This window comes from Acanthochromis polyacanthus, chromosome 16, assembly GCF_021347895.1.
Source record: "Acanthochromis polyacanthus isolate Apoly-LR-REF ecotype Palm Island chromosome 16, KAUST_Apoly_ChrSc, whole genome shotgun sequence".
NCBI classification, from domain to species: Eukaryota; Metazoa; Chordata; class Actinopteri; family Pomacentridae; genus Acanthochromis; species Acanthochromis polyacanthus.
The window spans coordinates 29,025,067-29,049,599 of NC_067128.1; the positions used below are offsets into that span (position 1 = coordinate 29,025,067).

At 40.1% G+C, this 24,533-nt stretch overlaps 2 protein-coding genes across 4 annotated transcripts in view; both read left to right on the top strand.

Annotated features, from left to right (window-relative positions):
- The window catches only part of dse (dermatan sulfate epimerase), a 29,086-nt gene extending 13,684 nt beyond the window's left edge, over nucleotides 1-15,402 (top strand). For both annotated transcript variants that reach the window (XM_022193785.2, XM_051960699.1), the window contains 3 exons: nucleotides 7,313-7,552; nucleotides 10,750-10,957; nucleotides 11,956-15,402. In XM_022193785.2, the coding sequence (XP_022049477.1) occupies nucleotides 7,313-7,552; nucleotides 10,750-10,957; nucleotides 11,956-13,702 (2,195 nt within the window). In that variant the 3' untranslated portion in view covers nucleotides 13,703-15,402. The remainder of the gene's footprint in view (nucleotides 1-7,312; nucleotides 7,553-10,749; nucleotides 10,958-11,955) is intronic.
- A 2,159-nt stretch (nucleotides 15,403-17,561) lies between these two features.
- On the top strand, nucleotides 17,562-23,288 carry ndufaf4 (NADH:ubiquinone oxidoreductase complex assembly factor 4). Of its 2 annotated transcripts, none has more exons than XM_022193783.2 (3): nucleotides 17,562-17,755; nucleotides 17,897-17,988; nucleotides 20,169-23,288. In XM_022193783.2, the coding sequence occupies exons 1-3, from the start codon at nucleotides 17,620-17,622 to the stop codon at nucleotides 20,472-20,474; spliced, it is 534 nt and encodes a 177-aa protein (XP_022049475.1). In that variant the 5' UTR covers nucleotides 17,562-17,619; the 3' UTR covers nucleotides 20,475-23,288. The 2 variants fall into 2 exon arrangements, with proteins under 2 accessions (XP_022049475.1, XP_022049474.1); XM_022193782.2 differs by having other exon boundaries at nucleotides 17,563-17,755; nucleotides 17,894-17,988.
- The last annotated feature ends 1,245 nt before the right edge of the window (nucleotides 23,289-24,533 follow it).

The following is a 24,533-nucleotide window of genomic DNA, read 5'->3' on the forward strand; positions in this document are numbered from 1 at the left end:
GTTCAGGATTTAAACATTTTTTAGATCATTTTTTAGCCTACAAGTTCAAACAGTTTATGTGTCACTCACTGAGATGAAAAAATGTGCATGTTGCCGTGTGAGTTTGGTTCTAATCGAGCTGACAGACTTTGGTTTAGATTACTAGATAAGAAGGCAGCAGCAGCTCAGAGTTGTGCATTCCAGATGCAGGTGTTTGCTTGTTGGTGTTCTGAAGCTGAAGGTTGATTTGAACTGTACCCAGATTTTACCCCAAATTTCAAGGTGGACTCCACCTCCTCTGGCACAGCCACCACACTGACCACACAGACTTTTATGTCTGCCAGAGTGATACGCAGCTGACAGTAAATGTGCCGACAGTCAGACTGGTGCAACTCCCTGTACCTGGGTATTGGCCAGTGCTTCCTGTCTTTTTCTGCAGCTAGTGCAGAAAACTGCTGCAAGAAAAACAGAGAAAGCATTTCATCACTACTAGCATGACAATGTCTACCTGTCAAATACAGGATTGATTTTCAGGGTGTTCTATTTCTTTATGCAGCCACGCATGGATTGACTCCTTGCTACTTTTCAGAACTTCCTCAGAGCAGCTGCTTTTGACTGTTTTATGATTTTGGTTGGTAGGTAATGGAGATTGTGCCTTTCCTGTGGCAGCTCCTTTAATCCAGTGTTTTCCTTAATTTTTTTTAGACAAATCTCAAGACGTGCTTTAATGGCATTCAGTTGTGCTTAGTGGTCTTAATATGTTAGCATTTTTTCTTGATGTTTATTTGACAGATTGATCCTACAAGCTTTTACCCTGTTTTGTCTTGCTTTTGCACGTTTTTGTTGTTGCCTGTCTTATAATGTGTTCAGCACTTAAGTTGAAACTGAAGAAAATGTAATACAACCTAAAGATGTCAAAAAACACTTGTAGATGTAGTAGTACGGCATTATCCAGTAGTTTCTTTAGGTATTTGCAGTTTCATTTAATTTTCCAGGCAGTTGAGATGAAATGATGTGGGTCAAAAAGTAAGCTGGGTCACCTGTGGCTGTCGTAAACTTCTAAAATGCTAAACTGGCTTATAAATGCTTCGCACAGCTTAGAGCTGTAGCTGCTGCCCTGTGCTTAGGAGTGATGCATGGCTCAGAATTTTTAAATATCTTAATAAATACAATTAAACCATTTAAAATTTCATTACAATTTTAAACTTCCACATCATAACGGTGAGAAATTAGGGTGTATGTTACACAGAAAGTCAGAAAAGCTGTTTAAATGGTATTTTTTTGTTTTTGTGACTATCAGGCTATTGATGGTATCTTGTGATTAAATACTCCTTCACATGTTTCAAATGTATCATCACAACCACAACATCTCTCACGATTAGTAATTTGATGTTTGTACGGACCAATCTGTACCACACATCCCAGAAAAATATATTGTTTCTCCACCACCCTTTCCAGACCTGTAGCTCCTCTTGCAGGACACCTTAACAATAACTGACTTTTCCACTTCTCCCATTGCATTTCACCCTGTTGTCTTCCTTCTCTCGCTTGTTGTGCAAACTGCAGCAGCTGAGCGCAGTTCACTTCAGTATTGCAGGTTAGTGGCAGTAGTGGCACACAAGGATCAACAGTCTCCAGTGTGTGCTCATGTTTGAGGAAAAAAAGTAAGAGAGACGGGGGAATAGGAGGTGAAATGCAGACCAGTATTCACAGCCAAGCCTATTGCACGCACTATTTTTGGAAAATATTTATAACTCAGCTGGAGCGCTGCTTTGTCGCTTTTTGACCCGAGCCACTCAAACCTCTGATATTTCCTGTTAAGCCCAACCTGCAGTTTCGGGTATCATGATATTAGTTCCAGAGATTCGTGAATGAAATCGCAAGGTTTTATCAACAGATTCTTTGCAGCCAACTCAACTTGAAATCTTCCTGCTCAAAAGAATGTATTATTTTTTTCAAAGTGACCAGTAGCTTATGGTGGCTAATGTTGGCAGGCTTTAGATCCTTCTGAATAAATAGTGAGTCCTCAGATTTTATGCCTCTGCCTTTATTCTACAGAAATTACTTGTTCCAACAGTGGCAGCTGTTAAGATGAGGATAGAAAATCTTGCGAGGAAATCAAAATCAGTATTCAAACATGGACATCATCTAAAGGCTCATGTGACTTTGCAATAAAGAGGCCAGAGTAACAAAAATGAAATAAAGCACATGAACGGCAAAGACTTCACAGCTGTGCTTTCAGACTCAGTGTCCCTCCCCTAAAATCCAATAAATTTAAGTTAATAAAATTAATAACCAGCTCCTCCTGTCAAATGCACACAAGTTCCCTGCATTTATTGTGTGCAGTTCTGTTGTGCAGACAAACTGAAGGAGTACAGGGTGAGTTTCAAAAGCATTATTGGAAATCCACTGAGCTTTCACATTCCTCTGCGCTGCAGGGTGAAGGTTCTCTGGAGGGTGAACCGACTTGGTTCCCAGCACTTAAAGCGTGGAGAAAAATATGTGCTGATGGAAGGGATCTGGGTGTCCAGACCCAGCAGCATGGGAGATGGTTGGGCCAGATCCCTCAGCCTGAGAGCAGCATTATCCCCTCTTGCTAGTCATTAAGCAAGCTGGCCACATTATTCTGTGAAAACAGCTGAAACCAAACTGTGTCCTCCACAGTGATGCAGTTTGCTTGGTATGAGTGTTGCTTTAATGTGGGTTCGTGTTCGTGTTTTTCTTTTTTGTCCTGTTTTTGGTATCCAGCTACGGTAAATGCTGTGATTTGGTCTGTTCTGGCCTGTTACATCACTTTCCCTGAATTTTTGAGTTTTCTCTTGATGACAGAGTTTCAGTTCATATTTCTTCCTTATTTATGGTGATTTTTATTACGATAACTAACTGCTCTGTTTCACTTCCTCTTTTTGCTGTTGCCGAATCTCATAACATGGACTGTATATTTTACTGTAACTGTAGAAATGTGTTGATGTGAAACAGCATTTTTTTTTCCTTTGTCGTCAGTCGTAAGGCTGAACAATTAATGGAATATTATTCACAGTCACAATTTTGGCTGCCCACAATTAAATTAACATGATCGACTGTGATATTGGCATTTAAAATGCATGCTACGCTCACAGAAAAGTCAGTTTTCAGTTGCATGTGCTGCAGGAAGTCAGTATGGAGAGTAGATGCTTTTCTGTGCATCATGGCCTAGTGGTTTCTAGTATCTATTGATGAGCAGAAAGTGAGGCGCACTGGGTAGAGTTTTATTTGCATTTTGCCTCGAGGAGATGCACTGCATTTAGGTGAAGAAGAATGTTATTTTAGGTCTTATTTTGATGCAAAGATGTGTTGATTAGAGGATAAGATACACTTTTATTAAGCTTACTGTGGGGAAATATGAAGGGTTATTGCAACAAAGTGAATAGTATGGAACATAAGTAGAAAAGGATATATGTATATATATTTTTTACATGTGTGATATTGAGATATTACACAGAAAAAAATCCTCTTTTAGCAAAGATTCTTTCCTAAGTAGAAATACTGATCTCGGTGCAAAACCCCCCGGACCGATGAGACCGTCCGCGGGGGGGTGCGCGGCTGCGGCGGAGACGGCCCGATAGTATATATAACACCCCCCCCCCAACAACTTTCAGCTGAAAGTGACCCCACCACCTCACAGCCATTTCAACCCAGGGGAAACACTGAATAATGATGTTGTACAGATTCTTGTATTGTATCTACTGTCAAATGTATATCACTTTGGATAAAAGTGTCTGCAACATGAAACTGTAGCATTGTATATGTAAAAAAATGATATTGCAGTTTTTAAAAGTACAGAATATTTCTAATGCTCACATTGGATGTGTTGACCTCACACCAGAGTGAAACATGTCAGTGAAAACAGTGCTATATTTAATGAAACCCCAAGTCTTTTGTTCTTAAAATCAATACCATGTCATTATATCAACTTGATGGCAACACCTTTGACCAGTCGCACACACTTGAAGCACTTTTGCACTCCCTACAGATTTTTCCTTATGTCTGAATTCATGCTTGTATTGTACATCGCTTTGGACAAAAGCGTCTGCTAAATGAAATTGTAGAAATTGTAAATTGTAGAAATTGTAGGATAAATAATAGGAATCTCAATATTGATTAAAAATAATAATGAATATCGTTTGCTCAGCCCTAGTATGTTGTGCAGGGTCTTACTTTCTCTGCTTCCAGTGAGCTTTCCCAGCACTACAGTTTAATGACATAAGACTAAAATAGAAGACAGAATTTAACATGTTTAGTATATTACAATATAGTGGATTTCGTTTTGTGACTTTACAGGAGCGTGACAGAAGCTGTGAAGTGTGCCCCTGGACTTTGTGAGCTCTGCCACAGCTCTGTTTGTGTAAATGTGGTCTTTGTGCATGCCCAGAGTCCCTGTTTGAAGGTAAATACCTGCTCTGTGTTGGGCAGCCTTTCCAGTGGGTGGACCCAGCCTCCAGGGCGGGTGTCGGCCGGATCCCGCTGACGGCCACGGGATGCCTCAATGAACTGTGGCTGAGTGTTTATGTGGTCACTTGTTCTCATAGTAAACTCTGTGTGTGATCCACTGTGCATGTGAGAGCGAGTATACAAGGTGCAGTGTAGCATGGCAGCGCGAGGCTTTCCATAGCCACAGCTAAACGTCATATGTGAAAGATTTCTTTAGGTAACACACTAAGAAGACTGTGGTGCTGCCTTCCATTAATTCCATTCATGGCGTCAGACACACAGTCGTATGCTCTAAATCACCAAGTCTCCTCATTTTAGGGTGCCGTCGCCTTGTGTGCTGCTGTGAACATATTCTACATGAGCTAAGCACTTGGACAGCCTCTCTGTGCAAAAACATCTACTCCTCCTGCTGTTTCTGCAAATCTGTTCTTGGACTTGTTTGTTGTATATCGCTTATGATGTTCTGGTTGTCTGTTTACCAAGTTCTAGGGCAGGACATTTGAAAATGTGTCAAAGGAGACCACCTGGTTAAATACCGTATTTATCCTGGAGTTGGAATCAGTGACAGAGTTTGTGCCAAAACAGTATTGACATTTTTCAGGCTTCAGCAGAGCAAATGATAAATTGAAATGAAAGTAAATACATATAATACAATATATTGTGGCAGTTACAGTATAATACAGACCTCCAGGCTCACTTTTATACTGGGAACACTGGTGGTACCAATTTTCTCATTGGTTGCAGCCTTTTTTTGAGTACAGAATTAATCAGTGACCTTGGATGCTGATGAACAGATGCAATTTAATTGTTTCGAGCCTAAATTGTGTTTGACCTGCTAACAAGTTTAGGTGTTGCCTGCAATGATAAACCCATATTGCCTACAGCACACATACAGTATGTCTTTCTCGTCGTAATGCCTATACTGGTACTACATTGATCAATGTGGTTGAAAGTAGCACTTCATGTTCTTCAGTTAGTCTCTATGTGCCTTCACTTTGATCATCGTTGGCTCTCCCTTCCCACAAGCCTCCTTTATACGTTTCCCTGTTTTTCTGTTTAAAATCATCTGCCCTGGACTGCTTCATTTCTAGAACATATAATAGCTAAGTGGAATGTTTCCACATTTGGCAAATTTGGAAGATTTTGCAGTCTTCAACTTGCACAATGTCAAAGTTTTGCACCTTTGAGCACGGTTAACATGAGCTGTAGCCATTTTTACCAGCTGCAACAGCCTGGCAGGTCTCGTTTCCACCTTTGTGTAAGTGAGTCATCATGACAAAATGTGGTGCTGGAGGCATCTGCTGCAGCAACAACTACCACAAAGGCAGTATTAACTACTTTGGCAAGTGTTTATCGGTCTCTCTGTGTGTAGACAGATTTTGCCAATGCAATGGTGTTGCAACCGTTCAAGAAGCAGTGAAAAAACTTTACAGGTGTGTCACTGGAAACAAAAGAAGGCAAAATTTGAAAGTCAGTGCTGTCCGACCTGTGATTGAGTACTCATGTACGGTAATAATGCGTTAATGACTACCAAGGAGTTGGAGTGTCCACATGTTGAAGGGCATTGTGGCTGGTGTGAAGCTGTCTAGGTAATGCATGCTGGTGTGTTTTAGTTAGTCTGAGTGCTGATGGGGTTAATAATTTCAGATAGAATCCACATATTAGCTGTCAGGTTTGTAGAATGCTCATTCTGCAGCTGCCACTGCCTTTGATTAGGTTGCAGTTTTTACAATGTTACTTTTTCTGTTATGGGAAAATGAAAATTGCATTCCATGCTGCAGTAATGTGGAATTCATATACCCAATGAAAACGCTTATATTAAAAGAAACGTGTGTCAAAATTACATGTATGCAGTTTAATTTGAAAAATATCATCTTCCGCTTTCTGAAAATGTGCTTTTGGATCCTGTTGTTAAAAACTAGCTAAAATGGGTTGGCTGGTGTGTGTTTAGATGTTACACTATTTCTTCTACTTTTTCTTGTTTTAATTCTGTCAGTAAATGAAAGTATACTGACAGTCAATAGAAACTTTAAGGTAGAAATGTACGCAGAATTCTACTTGTAGGGGGGTTGTAATTATTCATTGTGGATTTACTGATGATCTAGTGCCCTGGTAGTTGAGATAATGATGAGTTGTCATTTTGTCATGATTCATTGCACATGGGTTGGTCACTTTGCAAAAGTGAACCAAATACACACCAAGCAATACTCAGTGAGTATCTGCACAGTTTGAGAATGGGTTTTGAAGGCCTATATAAAGGGCCAAAAAAGGCCACCATTGTTAGTCCAGTGAACAGCATCATGCCGCGTCTATCACATGAACAACGTCTGCGGGCACTGGGTATGGTGGAGGCCGGTTTGAGCTACAGTGATGTAGCCAGGCGTATGGGCTGTTCCCAACCCACAATCGGAAGCCTGGTCCAAAGCATGCGCCGACGGATTGCTGCCTGCATCGAAGCAAATGGAGGCCATACTCGGTATTGACTGTTGTGACTTTGTGTTTGGCAGGTGCCGTTTTCTTTTGTGAAATTCTTTATTTTGAAATCATTCTTGAAACTTTAGATTTTTGTTTCTGTATGCCAACATGCTAAACAAATGATTCATATGAAGAAAATCCAGTTTGGGGCTTCAAAATCAAAATTATGTTGAAAAATATGGTCTCAAAGTTTTTAATGACTGTCAGTGTGCATTTGGATGGATTATATTTCTCTGGAGCATTTTTCTATATCACACTGTAATTGTGATAAGCAGTGAAATAAGACATGAAATTATCTTTTGTGTGACCATGGTGACTAAAGCAATGAAGGGACTGGGCACTTTAGACTATTTAACCTGTGACTCTATCTCAACCTCCTGTGTTCCAGGTTACCTTCAGGAGGCCTACCTGTGGACCAAGCAGGTCCTGTCCATCATGGAGAAGTTTATGGTCCTTCTGCAGGATGTGACAGACGGCTCCCTGTATGAAGGAGTGGCCTACGGGACGTACACCACCCGTTCTCTATTCCAGTACATGTTCCTGGTGCAGCGCCACTTTGCCATCGGCCACTTCGACCACCCCTGGCTCCTAAAACACTTTGCCTTCCTGTACAGGACCATCCTGCCTGGTAAGACTTACATGACCTGCTGTCACTACCACACCTCTTTTAAGCTGTTAAATCTATATGATACACTTTTTACTGAAGTGGATCTACTGTATTTAGGCAGCAAATTCAAAGTGAGCCAACAATCCGTGAGGAAGTGTTTACTCAGCTATCAAAGCCTGACACATCCTGCTAGTCTCTGCTAGAATTCTCTCTGCTAAAGGCCTGATTATATTAGATTAGGCATGAAAAGAACCTTAGGCTGCCACACTGAAGAGTAGCTTCTCCTCTGAGCTGATATGGGGTATGCATGCGTGTAGTCATTACCTTCCTGGATGCCTTTCAAAACTGTACTGAGACCTGCAGGGATCTGTGGTGTCTTGGAAGTTTTGTCTGAAGGTCAGGGGGAGGGCAGTGGTGAGGGGAGGGGCTCCTAGGTCAGACTAGGACGTTTCACAGCTCAATGCCAACAGTTTCTGCATTGTGACTGAGCAGCAGAGCTGCACCAAGAAAGCACCCCTAATTACATTAGCCAGGAGAGCCTTAGATTCAGAGCCACAATAGCAGCTTTTATCCTCTCACTAGACACAAAGACAAGGCCAGATTATCCTAAACTGCCCCTCTAGCTGCCCAGATGATTGCTGTCCCCTTACTGACTGCTCTGTGTTCTTGGCTGTATGCTTATAGACAGTTGACAGAAAGCAAATGGTAATCAGAGAGTAACTTACATGAGAAAATGTGGCATTTTGTGAAGAAATTAAAGAGATTACATGTCAGAATGGCTTAAACACATCGTGTCATACTAAAATGTTACTCTATGGGAGTAATAGCTTAGATTACTCCAAGTTATTGCACTAGAAGAAGTTAAAGTAAAAGTTGAAATGAAAGAGCATGAACTCTAAGGACGGAAAGAGTTTAAAATGTAAGCCAAACTGACAGATGTTACTGTCAGTTCAAGTCAAAACTCGTTTTCAAGGCTGTTCAAGGCAGGACTGTTGCACCCTTGCTGTTCTGTGTTTAAGATGCAGCTTGTGAATTGAGGTGGGGCATTGCTGTTGCCCTTTTAAGCTGTTGACCAGTTTGATTGGTTCCGTCTGAGCAGGCAAAGGCAGGTAAAGGCTTCAACCTTTGACCCCACAGGGAGGGGAAGATACTCTGGAGGCCCTTTTGCTATCATGGTTTGGATCCACAAGTCCCTGTAGAGGGAAATAAATACAAAGTTGTCCGTATTGATCACTCGAGTGAACGATGCTCTTCCAGTCCTCCAGTAGAGTTCACAGCCTTTTAGAATAAAGGCTCATTGAAACTGCTCTGGCAAAAAGTGTTGTAAGTGAATTCATGATGATTATTTTGAATCTTTTCTGTTCTTTTATCTTGTTGACCAGCTGTCTCCCTGGTGGAGTCCCAGATTTGTTTTGGCTGTCAAAGCAACTGTCTGCACCACATCATTTTACACACCAATAGAGGGTACTTTAATTGCAAAATGCTTTTGTAGAACTTTGCAGATTCCTGTGGCATTGAGAAACAACGGATCCTGCTGTCATGTAGCGCTCTAAGCCAGCAGGGGTTGTGTTCCTTAAGCAAAGGTGTGGGCTCAGCTCGTGGTTTTCGGGCAATTAAGAAAATAGATTTACTATTTATTATTGCTCCATAAACATCATTGTTCACATTTCTTTGTACAAACTCTGTTTTTAATTTGCCTGTGTGTGGTTACACTTAGCTAGAATCAATGCTTACAATGCCACAAGTTCAAGTCTTCTGCAGTCTCAGAGCTGAAACACAGTTTGTCAAAGGATAGTTGATCACATACAGGCAGAGAACGGTTTAGTTTTTGCTGCTTGGCTTGTAGTGTATGATGTATGCTGGAGTCCACACGAGTAGTTAGTTATATTAGACTAGCAAGGGTTAATTGCTAAAGGAACTTTGAGCAAGCAAACTGTTTCACTATTGATGCATTCATAAAGAAGAAGTCCTACATTCAGTTTTTGATTGAAAAACTGAAGAACAACTGAGATTTTTTTTTCTTGAAAAGGGAGTAAATAAAGCAATGTTAATTGTATTGTAAGTGAAGTGAAGGGATGTATCGTTTGCTTAATGGAGTTTGGAACGTCACTTCAAGCATAAGCCCTTAAATCAGTTAAGTTGTAAGTTTAGGTGTAAGGACGAAAGTAAGTGAAATGTCCACTGGGTGGTAGGAGTTGGAAGTGTTAGAAGAGGTGCAAGTTCTAAAAGAAGTTACTGTAAATCAAAGTGTCATGAAAGAGTGTGAAAACATGAGTTGTAGAGTCAGGTGCGTGATATTCTCAAATGCTAAAACATGTACAGCTAACAAGCTAGCATTGAATGTTTGCAGCACTCATCATTTTAATTTGGTCACTGCAGTTAATCCATGACTAATGTATAATATTTTTTTTAGACTTTTTATTTATTAAAGATTTTTCAAACATGAAAAACAAACAATCAAACGAACAAAAATAAAAAGGTCACGGGGTGGTCACAACTAAGAAAACATTTCAAGTAAAAGAAAAAGGAAACCAAAAAATGATGTGCGTCAAATAATACTGCCACAATATGAAAAATCCAGCCTTTTTTTCCAGCGTCTTTTCCCTCGCTCCTCCTGGAGCCGAAGTGTGTAGGTCATACGTTCCATCAATTTTATTTTAATGTATAATATTATAAAAGAAAGTGTTGTAATAAATATCTTGGAAAGTCTGTTCAATGTCCAGCAGTGCTCATAGGAATACAAAGTGCTAAGAAATGTCACTTGACAGCGTTTCTGCTGCAAGTTGTTTGATGATCTTGAGTGTTTTTTGCTTGACAAATGATTGACTGTGATTGCATGCTGTAGTTACTATAGCTGGTTTCTAAGAACCCTCTCAGCACCAGACTGTAAGGTTTTCCTTGCATAATTACAGACAACAAAACAGCGTGTACAATTTGCGCTTGGTGTGGGACTGAGCTGGGTCACAAACACTCGTGTTGGGAGGGCACTTTTGTTACATACTTGTGACCACAGGCCAAATATTTTGCAATAAGCTCTGACTGTTGTAATTTACAAAGAATCCACATATTGTTTAAAGTGATATTTTTATGCATTTTTGGCACTACTAGCTTCAACACCACTCTGAACATCAGCATTTTAATTGTCATGTGTGGCCATTATTTATGGGATTTAATTTATGGCACCACCACTGATGTTGTCTTCTCTGTGTTTTCACCAGGATTTCAGCGAACTGTAGCTATTGCAGATTCCAACTACAACTGGTTCTACGGACCAGAGAGCCAGCTGGTCTTCTTGGACCGGTACGTGTTGCGGAATGGGAGTGGAAACTGGTTGGCAGACCTGATTCATCAAAACAGAGTGATTGAAGGACCAGGGCAGGCTGGGAAAGGCCAGCGATGGTGTACGCTCCACACAGAGTTCATCTGGTAAGCTGCTCAGTTTAGTTTCATCGCATGAAATCACCAGAGGGTCGAAATTCATCTTCTAATCACATTTTTACGAAGATCCAGGCTTTGAATGACAGCTTTCACAGCAGTCCAAACAAACCAAGTTTATTTGAACTGAACCAGAAAAGTGTTCCTTAAAGTGTCAGAACATTTCAACCAGACAGCCTGTTGGGCGGTCGGTGTCTGAAACTCTGCGCCGTCTTTCCAACATCAATATTAATTTTTGTAGCTTTGCAGGAACCCGACACTTTAACACAGCAGTTGGGAATGTGTGAGGAGCTAACAAAGTAGGCAGAACATGAACTATTCTCTGAAGTTTTTTTTATCAGTTTTATTGCAAATTTTAAACGCAAATCAATGACATTTTGAACATTATTTGAATTGAACAGTTTTGTCTTGAGTGCACTTTATATGCAAAAAGGGGCAAACGCATACAATTTACAAAGTCAAAGATGAATTTTGAAATATTGCAATAATGTTATCATGGTGAATTTCTTTTGGTGATGATAATTGTTGAGTGAAAATCTGACATCATGACAGTGCTAGTATGTTCTCTTATTAAACAGTAAGGCACTATTGCTGTAGTGGTGTTTGTGCCTTAAATTGGTTGAAAAAAAAACAAGATGCAGTCTTCAAATGTCCTGTTTAATGACAGCCCGAGCTGACACTTTAATTCCAAAGTAAGAAACTATTGTAGTTGTAGTATTTTTATCTTTAAATGGCTTACACCATTTGGATTGTGACGCTCTGCGCTTTCAAACAATATAGTTTCTCGATTTTAAAAAGAATAAGCTGTTAGGGTGGGATTTTTCTGTTATTTATTTTCACTTGTATGTGTTTTTGTTGTAAATGTTCTTTAAGATAGTTAAAAATCTATTTAAAAAAAAAAAGAATAGTTAGTAATTTAGATAGTAATTTTTGTTTGTTTTTCATCAGTATTCTCTCCATCTGATATCGGTCTTCTCGCTGTGCTGCAGGTATGATCCAGGCCTGATCCCCAAACCCCCGTCAGATTTTGGAACGTCGCAGCTCCACTACTTCGAGGACTGGGGCGTGGTCACATATGGCAGCACTCAACCTGCCAAAACCAACTGTACCTTTCTGTCCTTCAAGTCGGGGAAGCTCGGGGGACGCGCCATCTTCGACATCGTTCACAGGAACAAGTACAAGGAGTGGATCAAAGGCTGGAGGAACTTTAACGCCGGCCACGAGCACCCCGATCAGAACACTTTCACCTTTGCACCCAACGGCATCCCGTTCATCACTGAAGGACTGTACGGACCCAAGTACACTTTGTTGAACAATGCGGTGTTGTTTGGCCCGACCTTCTCAGGGAGCTGCTTTAAGCCGTGGGCGGGACAAGTTACAGAAGCCTGCGACTCCAAGTGGCTGAAATACAAGGTGGGGCTTGCAGCTGATGCTCAGGGCAGAGTGGAAGCTGCTATGGAGAGAGAGGGAATGGTCTTCATCCGAGGCGAGGGACATTCCGCTTATAATCCAGAACTGAAAATTAGGAACTTCCAGAGGAACCTGCTCCTTCTTCACCCGCAGCTCCTGCTCCTCGTGGACCACATCCACCTGGATCCAGACAGCCCAGTCAGGGCCATGAGTGCCTTCTTTCACAACACGGAGCTGCCGTTTCAGAGCACAAAGATAGATGATGTTCATGGAGCGTTTGTGTCACATAGGGAGGATAAATATAAGATGTTCTGGATGGATGACACCAGCTACAGTAGCAAAGGGGTGTTGGGTTACTGGAATTACCCTCGAGGGTACCCCTATAATGGCTCTAACTATGTGAACGTCACAATGCCGTTGAGGTATCCTCACACCAGGGTGGCGTACATTTTCTTTGGACCTGGCGTGGACGTGCAGAGCTTCAGCCTGCGTAGCGATGATCAGAGGGTGGATATTTACCTGGCCACCAAGGACCACACCTACACCATCTACCTGCTGACCGGAGAGGTCACCAGCAAGCCGCTGTTCTCCATGGTGCTGCTTGACCACAAGAAAATCGTGTTTGAGAAGTCAGCAGCTGTGGTAGACAGCTCGCCAGAGGAAGTGGAGGAATACGTCAACGTGATGGAGGACAACCTCCAGCACGTCAAGCCCGTCTTTCAGCAGATGGAGAGGCACATCCTGGGACGGGTTCTCAACACGGCCAGCTTCCGTAAGACTGCAGAGCGCCTCCTCCAGTTCTCCGACAAGAAGAAGACGGAGGAGGTCATCGAGAAGATGTTCGCCATGTCCAAGAAACAGAGCAAAGGCAAAGGGGGGAAGAAAGTGAACCTCGGGGAAAAGCTTTCTGAGAATCTGCCTGACATTTTTGCACAGATTGAGGTGAATGAGAAGAAGGAGAGACAGAGGACTTCAAAGCGGACTTATGAGGACAGTCCGGAGGAGGGGGACGCAGACTCGCGGGCCTTTATGGATTATACAGATGGCCGCAAGAATAGAAAGGGCGGCTTTGTCAGGGGCCGCAAATTCAAAGAGATTCACATGGTGGCCACAGCAGGGAGCGAGAGTCTCCCCAGCACAGCTTCCTACATTAGACTGTTCCTCCTCCTGAACACTGCCACCTTCTTTTTACTGTTGGCTGTGCTACTGACTCGCTTTCAGAGGGGTCGGAGTCTGCACACTCAGAGATGTTTCTACACCATCCTCCTGATCGACTGCTTCATCCTACTATACCTCTACTCCTCCTGCTCTCACAGTCAGTGCTAACATCGTGAGCGTTGGAGAGGTCATCCATCTGCAGATCAGTCACCTGCTGTTCATGGTGAACTGATTGTGCCTCACACCTCACTCTGAGCCAGGTCTTATGACAGTATCAGGGCCACTGTTTACAAAAAATGTCTGGAGATTTCAAGAACAAAAAGTTAGAAGAATAAAGCTGTTGTTTTGTCAGACAAAATATTATACTTTGAGAGTAAATTTGTAAATGTACAAGAGGATAAAGTTGTAGTTGCACAAAAAAAATCACTATCTTAAGAGTGAAGTCATAATGTCAGGAGACTCCTTTAAAAATACTTCATCTACTTATCTCAGATGCAAAATTATGGGACACAAATCGCATCACTCCTCAGATGCAAATTATAATCTTAAAGTATAATAATACGACTTATATTTTCGTAATGTTGTGGCTTCTACATTTTAATATATCGAGTTTCATCCTATATTATTATGATTACCTATCATAATAACTTTTATTTCTTTATTTTATTACTCCTTAATGATGTATTGATCAGATGATAGTATTTTAGTAAATAATGCACTGATTTGAAACCTTTTTTGCCAAAAAATATGATTGAGCTCATTTAAAAATAGTGTCGCCACGTAGTTTTTAAGCAGCTAAATACCAACTTTACCACCAACTAAAAACAGTGCTGATTATATAAACTGGCTGTTGACCTTAATGTACCTGTTTCCATCCTTTAACGTTCAATAATATCACAACAGCAGCTAATGGAACCAGCTAGCTTACAGTTAGCATACAGTTAGCCGCTCACGATACAACTTCAGCTTCAACTTCAGCTTTTATTTTCATTCAGCAAGGTACGTAGTACACAGTTAAACGAAATGACGTTTCTCACATCCATTCACAGTGCACAAATGAGGGTAATACTATAAAAAGTTAAGAATAAATACAAGGTAAAATTAAATAGATCATTTTAAAAAGACTAGACTAGATAAAAGAGCATAACAAAAGCACAAGCATACTTCAAACACAACTGCTGAAACATTTGGGTGTTGCTTATAATTAACTGTAACGTACTAGCTGGTTGATTCAGCTAATCTAGAGGCACATATCTGATGTTGTTTCCTGGTAAAACTTTAACAAAACAACTGGTTATGGTGAAAACGGTTAGCATTGTCCGAACGGGCCTTTCCTAAACTGGGACTGTCTTGCTTACAATGTTAGCCCGGCTAGCTGACGGTAAATTACTGAACAACACGGTTTTATCGTAGTAACAAAAAACATTTAAATACAACTCTACTGATAAGAACATAGTAACTGTGTTCTTGAAATGTCTTCACTGTTTTTCTAACAGTGGCCTTAATACTGCTAAGATCTCCCCAACGGGTGCTTGTTCAGGAAAAACAACTGATTCCAAATAGGAATTGATGAATTGCTGAGATGAAATCAGACCACCTCTGATGTAATAAGCTTCTGTGGAGCTTTAGAACCGAGTCTGTGTGAAGTTTGTCCTTTGCAGTGTTCAGAGGTCCAGCCTTGTCTCAAAGATCTCAAGGTTTGCCACTAAAGCGCCGCCGCCACACCTGTACTTGAGATTTGTACTGTTCTACATATTTCATAGTGACACATTTAAATGTATATATGTTAAAGCAAGATATATTTTTATGGTCTCTGTCTTTTTTTACCATTTGTAAATAAAATTACAACATGCATATGTGTGCGTTCACTGCGTGTGTTGTCTGCTGAATGTGTGAAGTCAAAGGTCAGATATATGGCCAGGAGAGTGATGCATTTAGAGCCTTAACAAGCAATGAATGAACATCACTTAAATGGAAAAATATTCATTCCAAATGTTGTCCATGGATTTCTGATGCACATCTCTTATAACTCTACAAGTCTGAGCATCAGAGCTGCTTTATTTGAGTGTTGCTGAATCCACATGGTGAGTATAACTGGATAGAAATGAAAAATATTTTTAAAAATTAATCTTAGCATTGTAGCTAAAATGTGGAATTTTCCATTTTATTTTTCTTTTCTTTGAACAAGCAAGAAGTATGAAGTACAAAAAAATAGACTGAATTTACACATCTAATGTAAAATAACAACAACCTGCTAAATAACATGCAATTCTATTTATTCTCTTCATACCTTAAATACATTCAAATTTATCTTAATTTCACAAATACTTGCTTCTTATTTGATAGATGAAACACTGTTTCAAATTTAGTGGTGTAAATATATTTCTGACAACTGACAGAAGAGCAAGTGCTGGTTCTGGAATTTTATATAAATTTATAATATTGTATAATGAGAACTATCTTGAATACAGATGTTTTTACATTAAAAATTGTTTTCATCCATGAATAATATCTATAAGCGTGGGTATTGTGTCACAGTACAGTTTTAATATATCGTCTATCATGATATAAAGCTATGTATATAGTATTATTAGATATTTTAAGTCAGTAAACGTTAGAAAATACATACAAATGTGCGTGATCTCATGTAAAATCAAGGAATGAAAATATATTTTATTAAAGTGAAGTTATGTGTGTTTTTATGGGAGGCTTATTTCCTTCTATTTTGCAGTATTTTTGGTGCCAAAGCAGTGGGAATATTCTTTATTTGTTCCGGTGTCTGTTCTTTTTTTCCCCCATAATCTGTCTCGTATTCATGTGGGTGAGGAAGCCCAGCTGTTTGCAGCCCTCTGATGTTCCGGAGAAGCATCTCTGGCCTTTTGTTGACTTCCATCAACTCCTAACTTGGGAGTCAAACTCCACTTAGTGAGTGAAGTGAAGTGAAGAGAATATTTTTCCACTCCTTTCTTTGCACACGCAAAAAAATGCTGCGGGTTGTTTTGTTATGATTGAGCAGATAATCACTTCCAGATGTTCGCTCCATACGACTTCCCTTATATGAAGACTCGTCTCTGTTGTCTGCAATAGACATTCATTTACTTTTGCTGCACTAACGAATTAAACTTCTTTGTGCCAAATGGGTGGAGGTTCAGTTTGTGTGTGAAACAGCTCTGATAAAATATGAACTTCAGAAAGAGGCCAGAGGTGTTGAGGCCTCTTTGAAGGTGATAGAATACGAATATGCTGCCATCTGCTGACTGTTCAAGGACTCTGACTGAAACACACCATAAAGACTTTGTTATGGCCACACTTGCAGCATTGTACTTTCATTGTTGAAACAGTTCCCAGTTTACTGTGTTTACTTTAATCCCTTTATACAATGGTTATTAATTTTAATACATGAGCAGTGTTTAGTTGTTCAGAATCAGAACAAGCTTTTTTTTGCCCTTATGTCTGCTGTCGTCACTGTTCAGAGCTTGTAGTTTCTCGGCAACATAATAATGAAATGATCTTTTATACAGTTGAAGAAAATTTTATTTAAGGACTAGAAAAGTTGTAAAAGTTGCTCATAAAGCTGGGAGGCTAACTGGTTATAGGTTGGCTTGTGGAATAACAGAAATAAATGTTTCAATATTTTCAGTTTTTATTTGACAAAACAAAAATGGGTTTTCACCATTTGTTACCTTTAAGTCACAACTAACCTATGAACTAGAGGCTTTGAGTGAGGTAAGAGCTATATACATCTTATAAAAATATATATAGACACAGAAATACAGAAGTAAAGAAATAAAGTAATGTTATTAGAAATACAGAAATAGCATAAATAGAAGATGATATATGGAAATGTAAACATAAATCCAAATCCAATTATTTAATGATATCCTTTTTGAGTCCTAAAATGTAATTTTGCATTTTTTTTCATATTTAGGTATGTATTTGTTAATTTTAAATGCGTGCTGACCTCCTCCGACCACACGGCGTCGCTGCTTCTCACTTCGCCTTTCCTTTCTGAAAAGAACCTTCTCGTGCGCCGTCGACGTTTTGAAGAAACTTTATTCGTAGCGGTGTTGGATAAGTCGTACAACATGGGTGCCCGGGTTGGACGTATGTTCCGAAATTTCAACCTAGAGAACCGGGTGCACCGAGAACTCGCCAAGGAGAAGCCGAGAATGGCGCCTCGGCACCCGGACAACCTGCCGCTGACTGCCTCCAGCCCGGAGGGTGAGTCTCCCGGAGCTCCGCTAGCTGGTTACACAAGTTAACCTCGGGGTCAAGTCGTGTCGGTCTCGTTCTTTAAGCTTGTCCACAGGAACTTCTAGAACATTTCACCTACTGAAGGGTCTGTGTTGTGTGTTTCAGCAGCGGACGCAGTGAACCAGAAGAACGACACGCTGCTGACCGCCCTCCGGTCCGTGTACGTGGAGTCCACAGACCCAGTAGCCGCTCCAGCAGAGGTCAGTCCAAGACACCGTCTGTTTCTCCCTCTCTGACTGGCTCTTTGGTGTTTTATTTGGCTTCAATAATGACACGACGAGATCATTCAGACATTACTGGCTGTATGAACTCTGAGTGTATTTCCTCAGGCTTTTAATGCCACAATAAACAGCCACAGTCTGTAGTCGTAAAGCAGGTAGAGTCTTTTATACAGAGCTGGAGACTTCAGGCCAAGAGGTCGAGGCTCCTGATTTAAAAAATAAAAAAGCAGCACAATGTATATACCATGAGTTATGTCATTCAGGACACTGTTTCTCTCCTAAACTGAGAAACTACATTTCCATTTCACCTGAATACCATTGCAGCTGATAAACTGAGTACCAGGGTGCTACTATTTGCAGTATAAAATGCAAAAAAATAACTGTTTTACTTATTTTAAGTGCTTAGTGTTTATTAAATCAGTGTTCAAAACTCTATTTGCTTCATTCTTGTGTGAGTATATGTACTGTTTGAATAGGTGATTCAGCTTGTGGCCAGCAGATGACCTGAGTCTTTTCTCTGAGTCATTTGTTAAACAATGTTTTGTTTGTCTGTTGTACTGGAAGGATGCATTAGCTCCATATCAATCTGTGCTTGTCTGCCGTTAGCTGCTGCACAGGCTTGGACAGCATCTATCTTTCAAACCTACCATTATCCTGATGCATATGGCATATGATGGTGTTTGTTAAATGAACAAGTGCATTCAGAGAAGTCATTGTTACACATGTCTGCCGTTTAAGCAACCGAAAGTGTTACCTGATGCCTCTAACTTGGACAAATCTTGCTGAGACTGAATGCTTGTGATAAACTGAACTGGGACCTTTCTGAATATTGTTAATGCTGTTAACAAAGCAAAATGACCTCCATCTCCACCTTGTTGGAATGAATTTTATGTCAGCTCCACATGGAGAGAAGCTGCAGGTTTTGCAAGCATAAAGTCTGATTAAAAAGGTGTCGTATGAGTTTGGAAAAAACTCATACAAAATTCATAATGATTTAATGGTGTCTGCAGCTTGAAAGGCTAACCCTACTAATGTGCTACGAAGCTTTGTGGGGAAATCATGGTCTAGAATTTTTGTTCCGAGTGCTGAGCCAAGCTAGTACACTGACATAAATAGAATTCTAAGAGCAAGTGTGTTTGATCACAGGTGTCCCGAACAGAAGTCTCATTTTTTGTACCAAACAGTTTGGGATAAATGCACAAACCTTTACAGCCCAAACCAAAACAGTAAAGTTTGCGATCAGCCAACTAAACCAACAAGGCTCTGTAGTGTTGAAGGGAACAACAGAGGTATGGTGGTAATTCTCTGTGGTTTCTATGATACAAATTACCTCTTTCAGGATTTGTTACATTTTTAATTCAATTCATTGAGGTTTGCAGAATCAGCCACTTCTTTCAACCCACTTTTATAAACTTGCTTTTAAATTTAACTAGTTTTAGTATTCTATTATGTATTTCATCCTGTGTATTTTACATGCTCTGTCTTGCTTTATTTTAATTTTAGCTGCCTAGTTCTTTGGTGCGGTATCATCTTTCATTCTCAGATTTGTTAAATTTGTAACTTAATTTTCAGCCTTATTCTTCATTTTTAAACTGCCTAGTTCCTTTGTTTAATATGCCTCCTAATCCAGCTAATTATTCATTAAACTTATCATTTTTGTGATTTTTTTTTTTTTTTTTTTTTTTTATTGGACTGCTCTGCCTTGTTTCTTTATGTCTTGCTTGATTGGACTTGAGTGTCAAAGCACTTTGTGAATGCCGTTCTCAAGGGTTCTATATAAATAAAGTATTGTTATTATTATATTAGTACGATACACAGCTAGCAAGCTAATGAACCCTGAGACAGTGCAGGAACTTTCTCCATGAACAGGAACCTTGTGAGGAACTCGGTGCGTTTTTACAGAGAATAACCAGGGTCTAAATTAAGTGCAAAAGAGATAGTTTTCCCACAGCATTCTTGTCCATCTGACATTTTAAAAAAACAGAACAAAACATGCAACTACATCCAGCCTATTTTTGTTGCCGAGACAATATTCATAGAGAATTTGAGGCCGTCACGAGTTCCAAATCCTATCCTGTAAAGACATTTTTTGCTTAACAAAAAGCAGATTTTTGAAAAAGTAATTTACGCTCATTGTCTGTTGCTTGATGTTCCAACAGGATTCGAAGGCAGTGACTACAGGGAAAGAAACAGGCCGACGCCCCCTCAAGTTCAGTTTACCAGGAGACATGTTCGGCACGGTGGAGCTCACAGACGTTCCTAAAGGCAAACTGACCATCGTTGAGGCCATGAAGGCCCTCGGCGGCCACCAGCACCAGCCTCAGACCTGGACGCCAGAAAAGATCGCACAGGAGTATTGTCTAGACTTGAAAGACACAAAAGCTGTTCTAGAGTTCTTCGTCCCTTTCAAGGTCGAGATCATTCCTCCCAAGTCCGGAACTGGCAAACAGATAAAGGCCTCGTAGGACTCGAGTCTTTTGGTGAATAGCTGTTAAATGGGAATATACTTACAGATTTATTTATGTCTTTCAGTGTATTGCTTTGGGAGAGTGACCTGACTGAAACTGATGGACGCAGTATGAGGTTTATTGGTGACTGAAGGTTGGTGTATGGACACGAATTCAGAAAAGTGAATTGCTGACATTTAATATGAAAATACAGCACTGTTTCTTTGGAAACCTTTTGGTGACTCGTCAGATGAAACTACACTGACAGTCAATAGAAACTTTGAGACCATATTTTCAACATAATTTTTATTTTGAAGCCCCAAACTGGATTTTCTTCATATGAATCATTTGTTTAGCATATTGGCATACAGAAACAAAAATCTAAAGTTTCAAGAATGATTTCAAAATAAAGAATTTCACAAAAGAAAACGGCACCTGCCAAACACAAAGTCACAACAGTCAATACCCAGTATGGCCTCCATTTGCTTCGATGCAGGCAGCAATCCGTCGGCGCATGCTTTGGACCAGGCTTCTGATTGTGGGTTGGGAACAGCCCATACGCCTGGCTACATCACTGTAGCTCAAACCGGCCTCCACCATACCCAGTGCCCGGAGACGTTGTTCATGTGATAGACGCGGCATGATGCTGTTCACTGGACTAACAATGGTGGCCTTTTTTGGGCCTTTATATAGGCCTTCAAAACCCATTCTCAAACTGTGCAGATCCTCACTGAGTATTGCTTGGTGTGTATTTGGTTCACTTTTGCAAAGTGACCAACCCATGTGCAATGAATCACGACAAAATGACAACTCATCATCATCTCAACTACCAGGGCACGAGATCATCAGTAAATCCACAATGAATAATTATAACCCCCCTACAAGTAGAATTCTGTGTACATTTCTACCTCAAAGTTTCTATTGACTGTCAGTATACAATGCAAACGTATTCATACTAAGATTTTCAGAGGTTTATTGGGATCTTAAAATGAGGTCCAATGATAGGTCGAGAAACTTCAGCACATTTAGAAAAATGTACGTCTTTGTTTGTTGTCTTAGTAACATGTTCAGATGGTTATCCGTCTCACGTCAGTGTGTGAAGTTCACACCTGCAGTCAGGATGTAGTTAGCCTAGCTTAGCATAAAGACCAGAAGCTGATTTGGTTCCATAGAGACGTCACCAGGTTTGGTATCTCTACTAGCGCAGAAGAACCGCAAGTTGGGCGGTTATGCAACGTCTTCCGAGCTAAAGTAGCTCAATATACGCAGCAGCATTGCTTCCTCAGACTTGGAAATTACTGTGTTTGTGAGTCAGTTCTGCTTAGCGAATTTGCAAATTGAGATTGAACTGCAACGGAAAATCGGGGGAACAAAATCACATTTTAACAGCAGGTGTAAACGCAAAGAGTAGGTATCATATCCACATACAGGTCACATGTGGAAGTGGGGCATTAGTATTTATGCTAAGCTATTAGCTAAATCTACCTCTGTACTCACTGGGGCAAAATAAATACTGTAGTAGTCAGAGCTGCATGTAGTTGAGCATTTCCATGTCATTATTTTACTTTTTGAAAAGGATTTTACCTGACAAATACTGCATCAATGGTTATAGTATAAAAATGTTTGACTATCATCAACCAAAGAAAATCTTGGTGTTCTGAAATAGCACTTGCTCTCCAACAAATCTACTGGTCATGAGGGGAGAAAAAAAAACTGCTATCTCCAGATAATCTAACTCCACTACAGTGCACTCTACCTGCTAGCCTTATTAGCGTAAATCCACCTAAAAAGTGAATATTTGCAGTGTAATAAATTTAAAAAAAAAAGACCAGTGTGAAGCTGGCCATATTCATGTCATTTCTGAAAGTAGATGTATATCAACTGTTTATCCAGCAGAGGGACTGCAGAGCAATATGATACATATAGACGGTAGCCTGCTGTCTTTGACCGTCCATTTTAACAAAATACAACCACACAGACAACTGTGATATGTCGCCAGTGAATATGAAGCTGACTCAGAGTAAACACTGAGTAAATTAATCTAAAATATTCCAGAAGGATGTTTATTTGCGTCCATCTCATCCAGCAGTGATGTCCTGTTAGTCGAGGTTACTTTAGCTCCACTCAGGGTTCTTCAGAGATCTAATATGTTTTCTGCGTTTTGTTGCGGTAAATAAGTTCTGCAGCAAACAAAGGCTTTAATACATCCTTCTTATGGGTTACAGTCTACAGGTGTGTAGCGGCGTGTTGCCAAGGCTGCAGATAGTGTGCCAAATCCAAACCTCCCAGAGGAAAGTGCAGTTTAGGTTTTCATAGTTTATCTCAGAAGTTTCACACAGTTATTTCAGATAAATACAGAACTCATATAAATGTGATCAGTAATGTTTCATACTGCTGTCAGGTGACAACAAAATGACTACTGGGGAAGATAACGTGCTAAAATTATGTTTAAAGAAAACAGATGACGTGTTAACTATCGTAACTGATGTTGAAAGAATTTAAAACATCTTTAAAAATATTTAATTTCTGCATAAATCTGAAAAAAAACCCACTGGCAAATAAGCCCAAATCTGATGTAGTATTCAATCTATCTGCAGGTTAATTACACAAGGATGTCCACAAAACTGGAAAACATAGAAGCATCACCCTAATGGTTTGAATGTAATATTGGTGACAACTTTATGGATGTGCTGTTTTAATGCCATAATGTGGCAGTGAAGTAAAAGAGAGAAAGGCGTTGAAACAACGTGGAGTTTATTTCTGAATGATCCTGTGGCACCAGTTCGCTGCATACACGCACACTTTTTGAAAATAAAATGATTTTATCTTCGATCATGTGTTGATATCTTGTGTTGCATCTGAGTCAGTCAAATGTTCTTTTTTTTAATGAACATGATAATATGTTATCAGTGTTGTGTTTTCAAGCACCTGTTCAAATCTTTACAGACACACAGTAACGGCTAATCGGGAGCACCGGTGTTTGGGCCGTGAGGGTCGGTGTTCAGTCATGGCTCTGGGTTGATCATTCTGCTGCTACCGCTGTTCCTGGGCCGCCTCCATTGGCAGCTTTTTTTTTTTTTTTTTTTTTTTTTTTTGCAGACGCACCGTGACGTAACACGTCCGTGCACGCGGTCAGAGGTGTTTGAAAAATGGGAAGCAGGATGGTGCGGAGAAGGCAAGAATTAAAAACAGGAAAGCTCTGGAAACAGACGCAGCCGAATGTGCAGAAATTGGAAACTTTTTCACTAAAGCTTGTTTGAAACGACGAATGAGGCCGAGGAAACGGATACGGACTTTGTTGAACTTTGCAAACCACCGTGCAAGTTAATTATCAAATCAATTAATTGTGTGTCATTGTGGTGTAAAGCATAACGTTATATAATTTAAATAATAGTATGATGCTACCACATAACTGGGGAACTTTGTCCTGTAGGCCCTCAGAGTCAAAAGAAAGATCCAGCACCAAGCAGCAGCCAGGAGCCACAAGTCCAGAGTGGGAGGTAGGATTGTTCATTGAGTGAATATTATTAGAATGAATATAATGAAGAGTCTGGTGTAGACCTGCTCTATATGAGAAGAGCCCTGAGATGTGAGATGAATCAGCTCTACATTCATGAAACTGACCTGACAGCTGTGTAAAAAGTGGAGATTTGTGCTGAGAATTTTGACCATTTTAAAAATGTGATTTAGTGTCAGAGGCAGAGCCAGTAGTGATGAGGGGATTACTGCTGACAGTATGAAGGAAGAGGTGAGCTGTTGGAGCAGAGTGAACAAGCAAGCATTAGTTCCAATACTTTCTATGCCCAAATGATGGCAGTGACCCATTTTATTTTCTATCATTAAAAGATAACAAAGACAAAGCCCACAATTGAAAGGGAATAGGATGAGATAAAAACATTACTTTCATTACTGATGTTGTCCAGTTTTAATAAAGTTCATGCTACTTTTATAAAATGATGAAAGTGAATAAATTGTATTTCTGTGATCTGTGTTTGATTTCTATCTTTTCTCCTGTCATCCAGATGTTCAGAGGGAGCTGATGCCACATGAGCCAACAGGGAAGCTTTAGGTTTATTA

Excerpts from the sequence above, each read along its gene's own strand:
- ndufaf4 (XM_022193782.2), top strand. The coding sequence starts at position 17,620 with ATGGGTGCCCGGGTTGGACGTATGTTCCGAAATTTCAACCTAGAGAAC. Across the intron at positions 17,756-17,893 it reads GACTGCCTCCAGCCCGGAGG|CAGCGGACGCAGTGAACCAG; the intron begins GTGAGTCTCCCG and ends TGTGTGTTTCAG. Across the intron at positions 17,989-20,168 it reads CAGTAGCCGCTCCAGCAGAG|GATTCGAAGGCAGTGACTAC; the intron begins GTCAGTCCAAGA and ends ATGTTCCAACAG.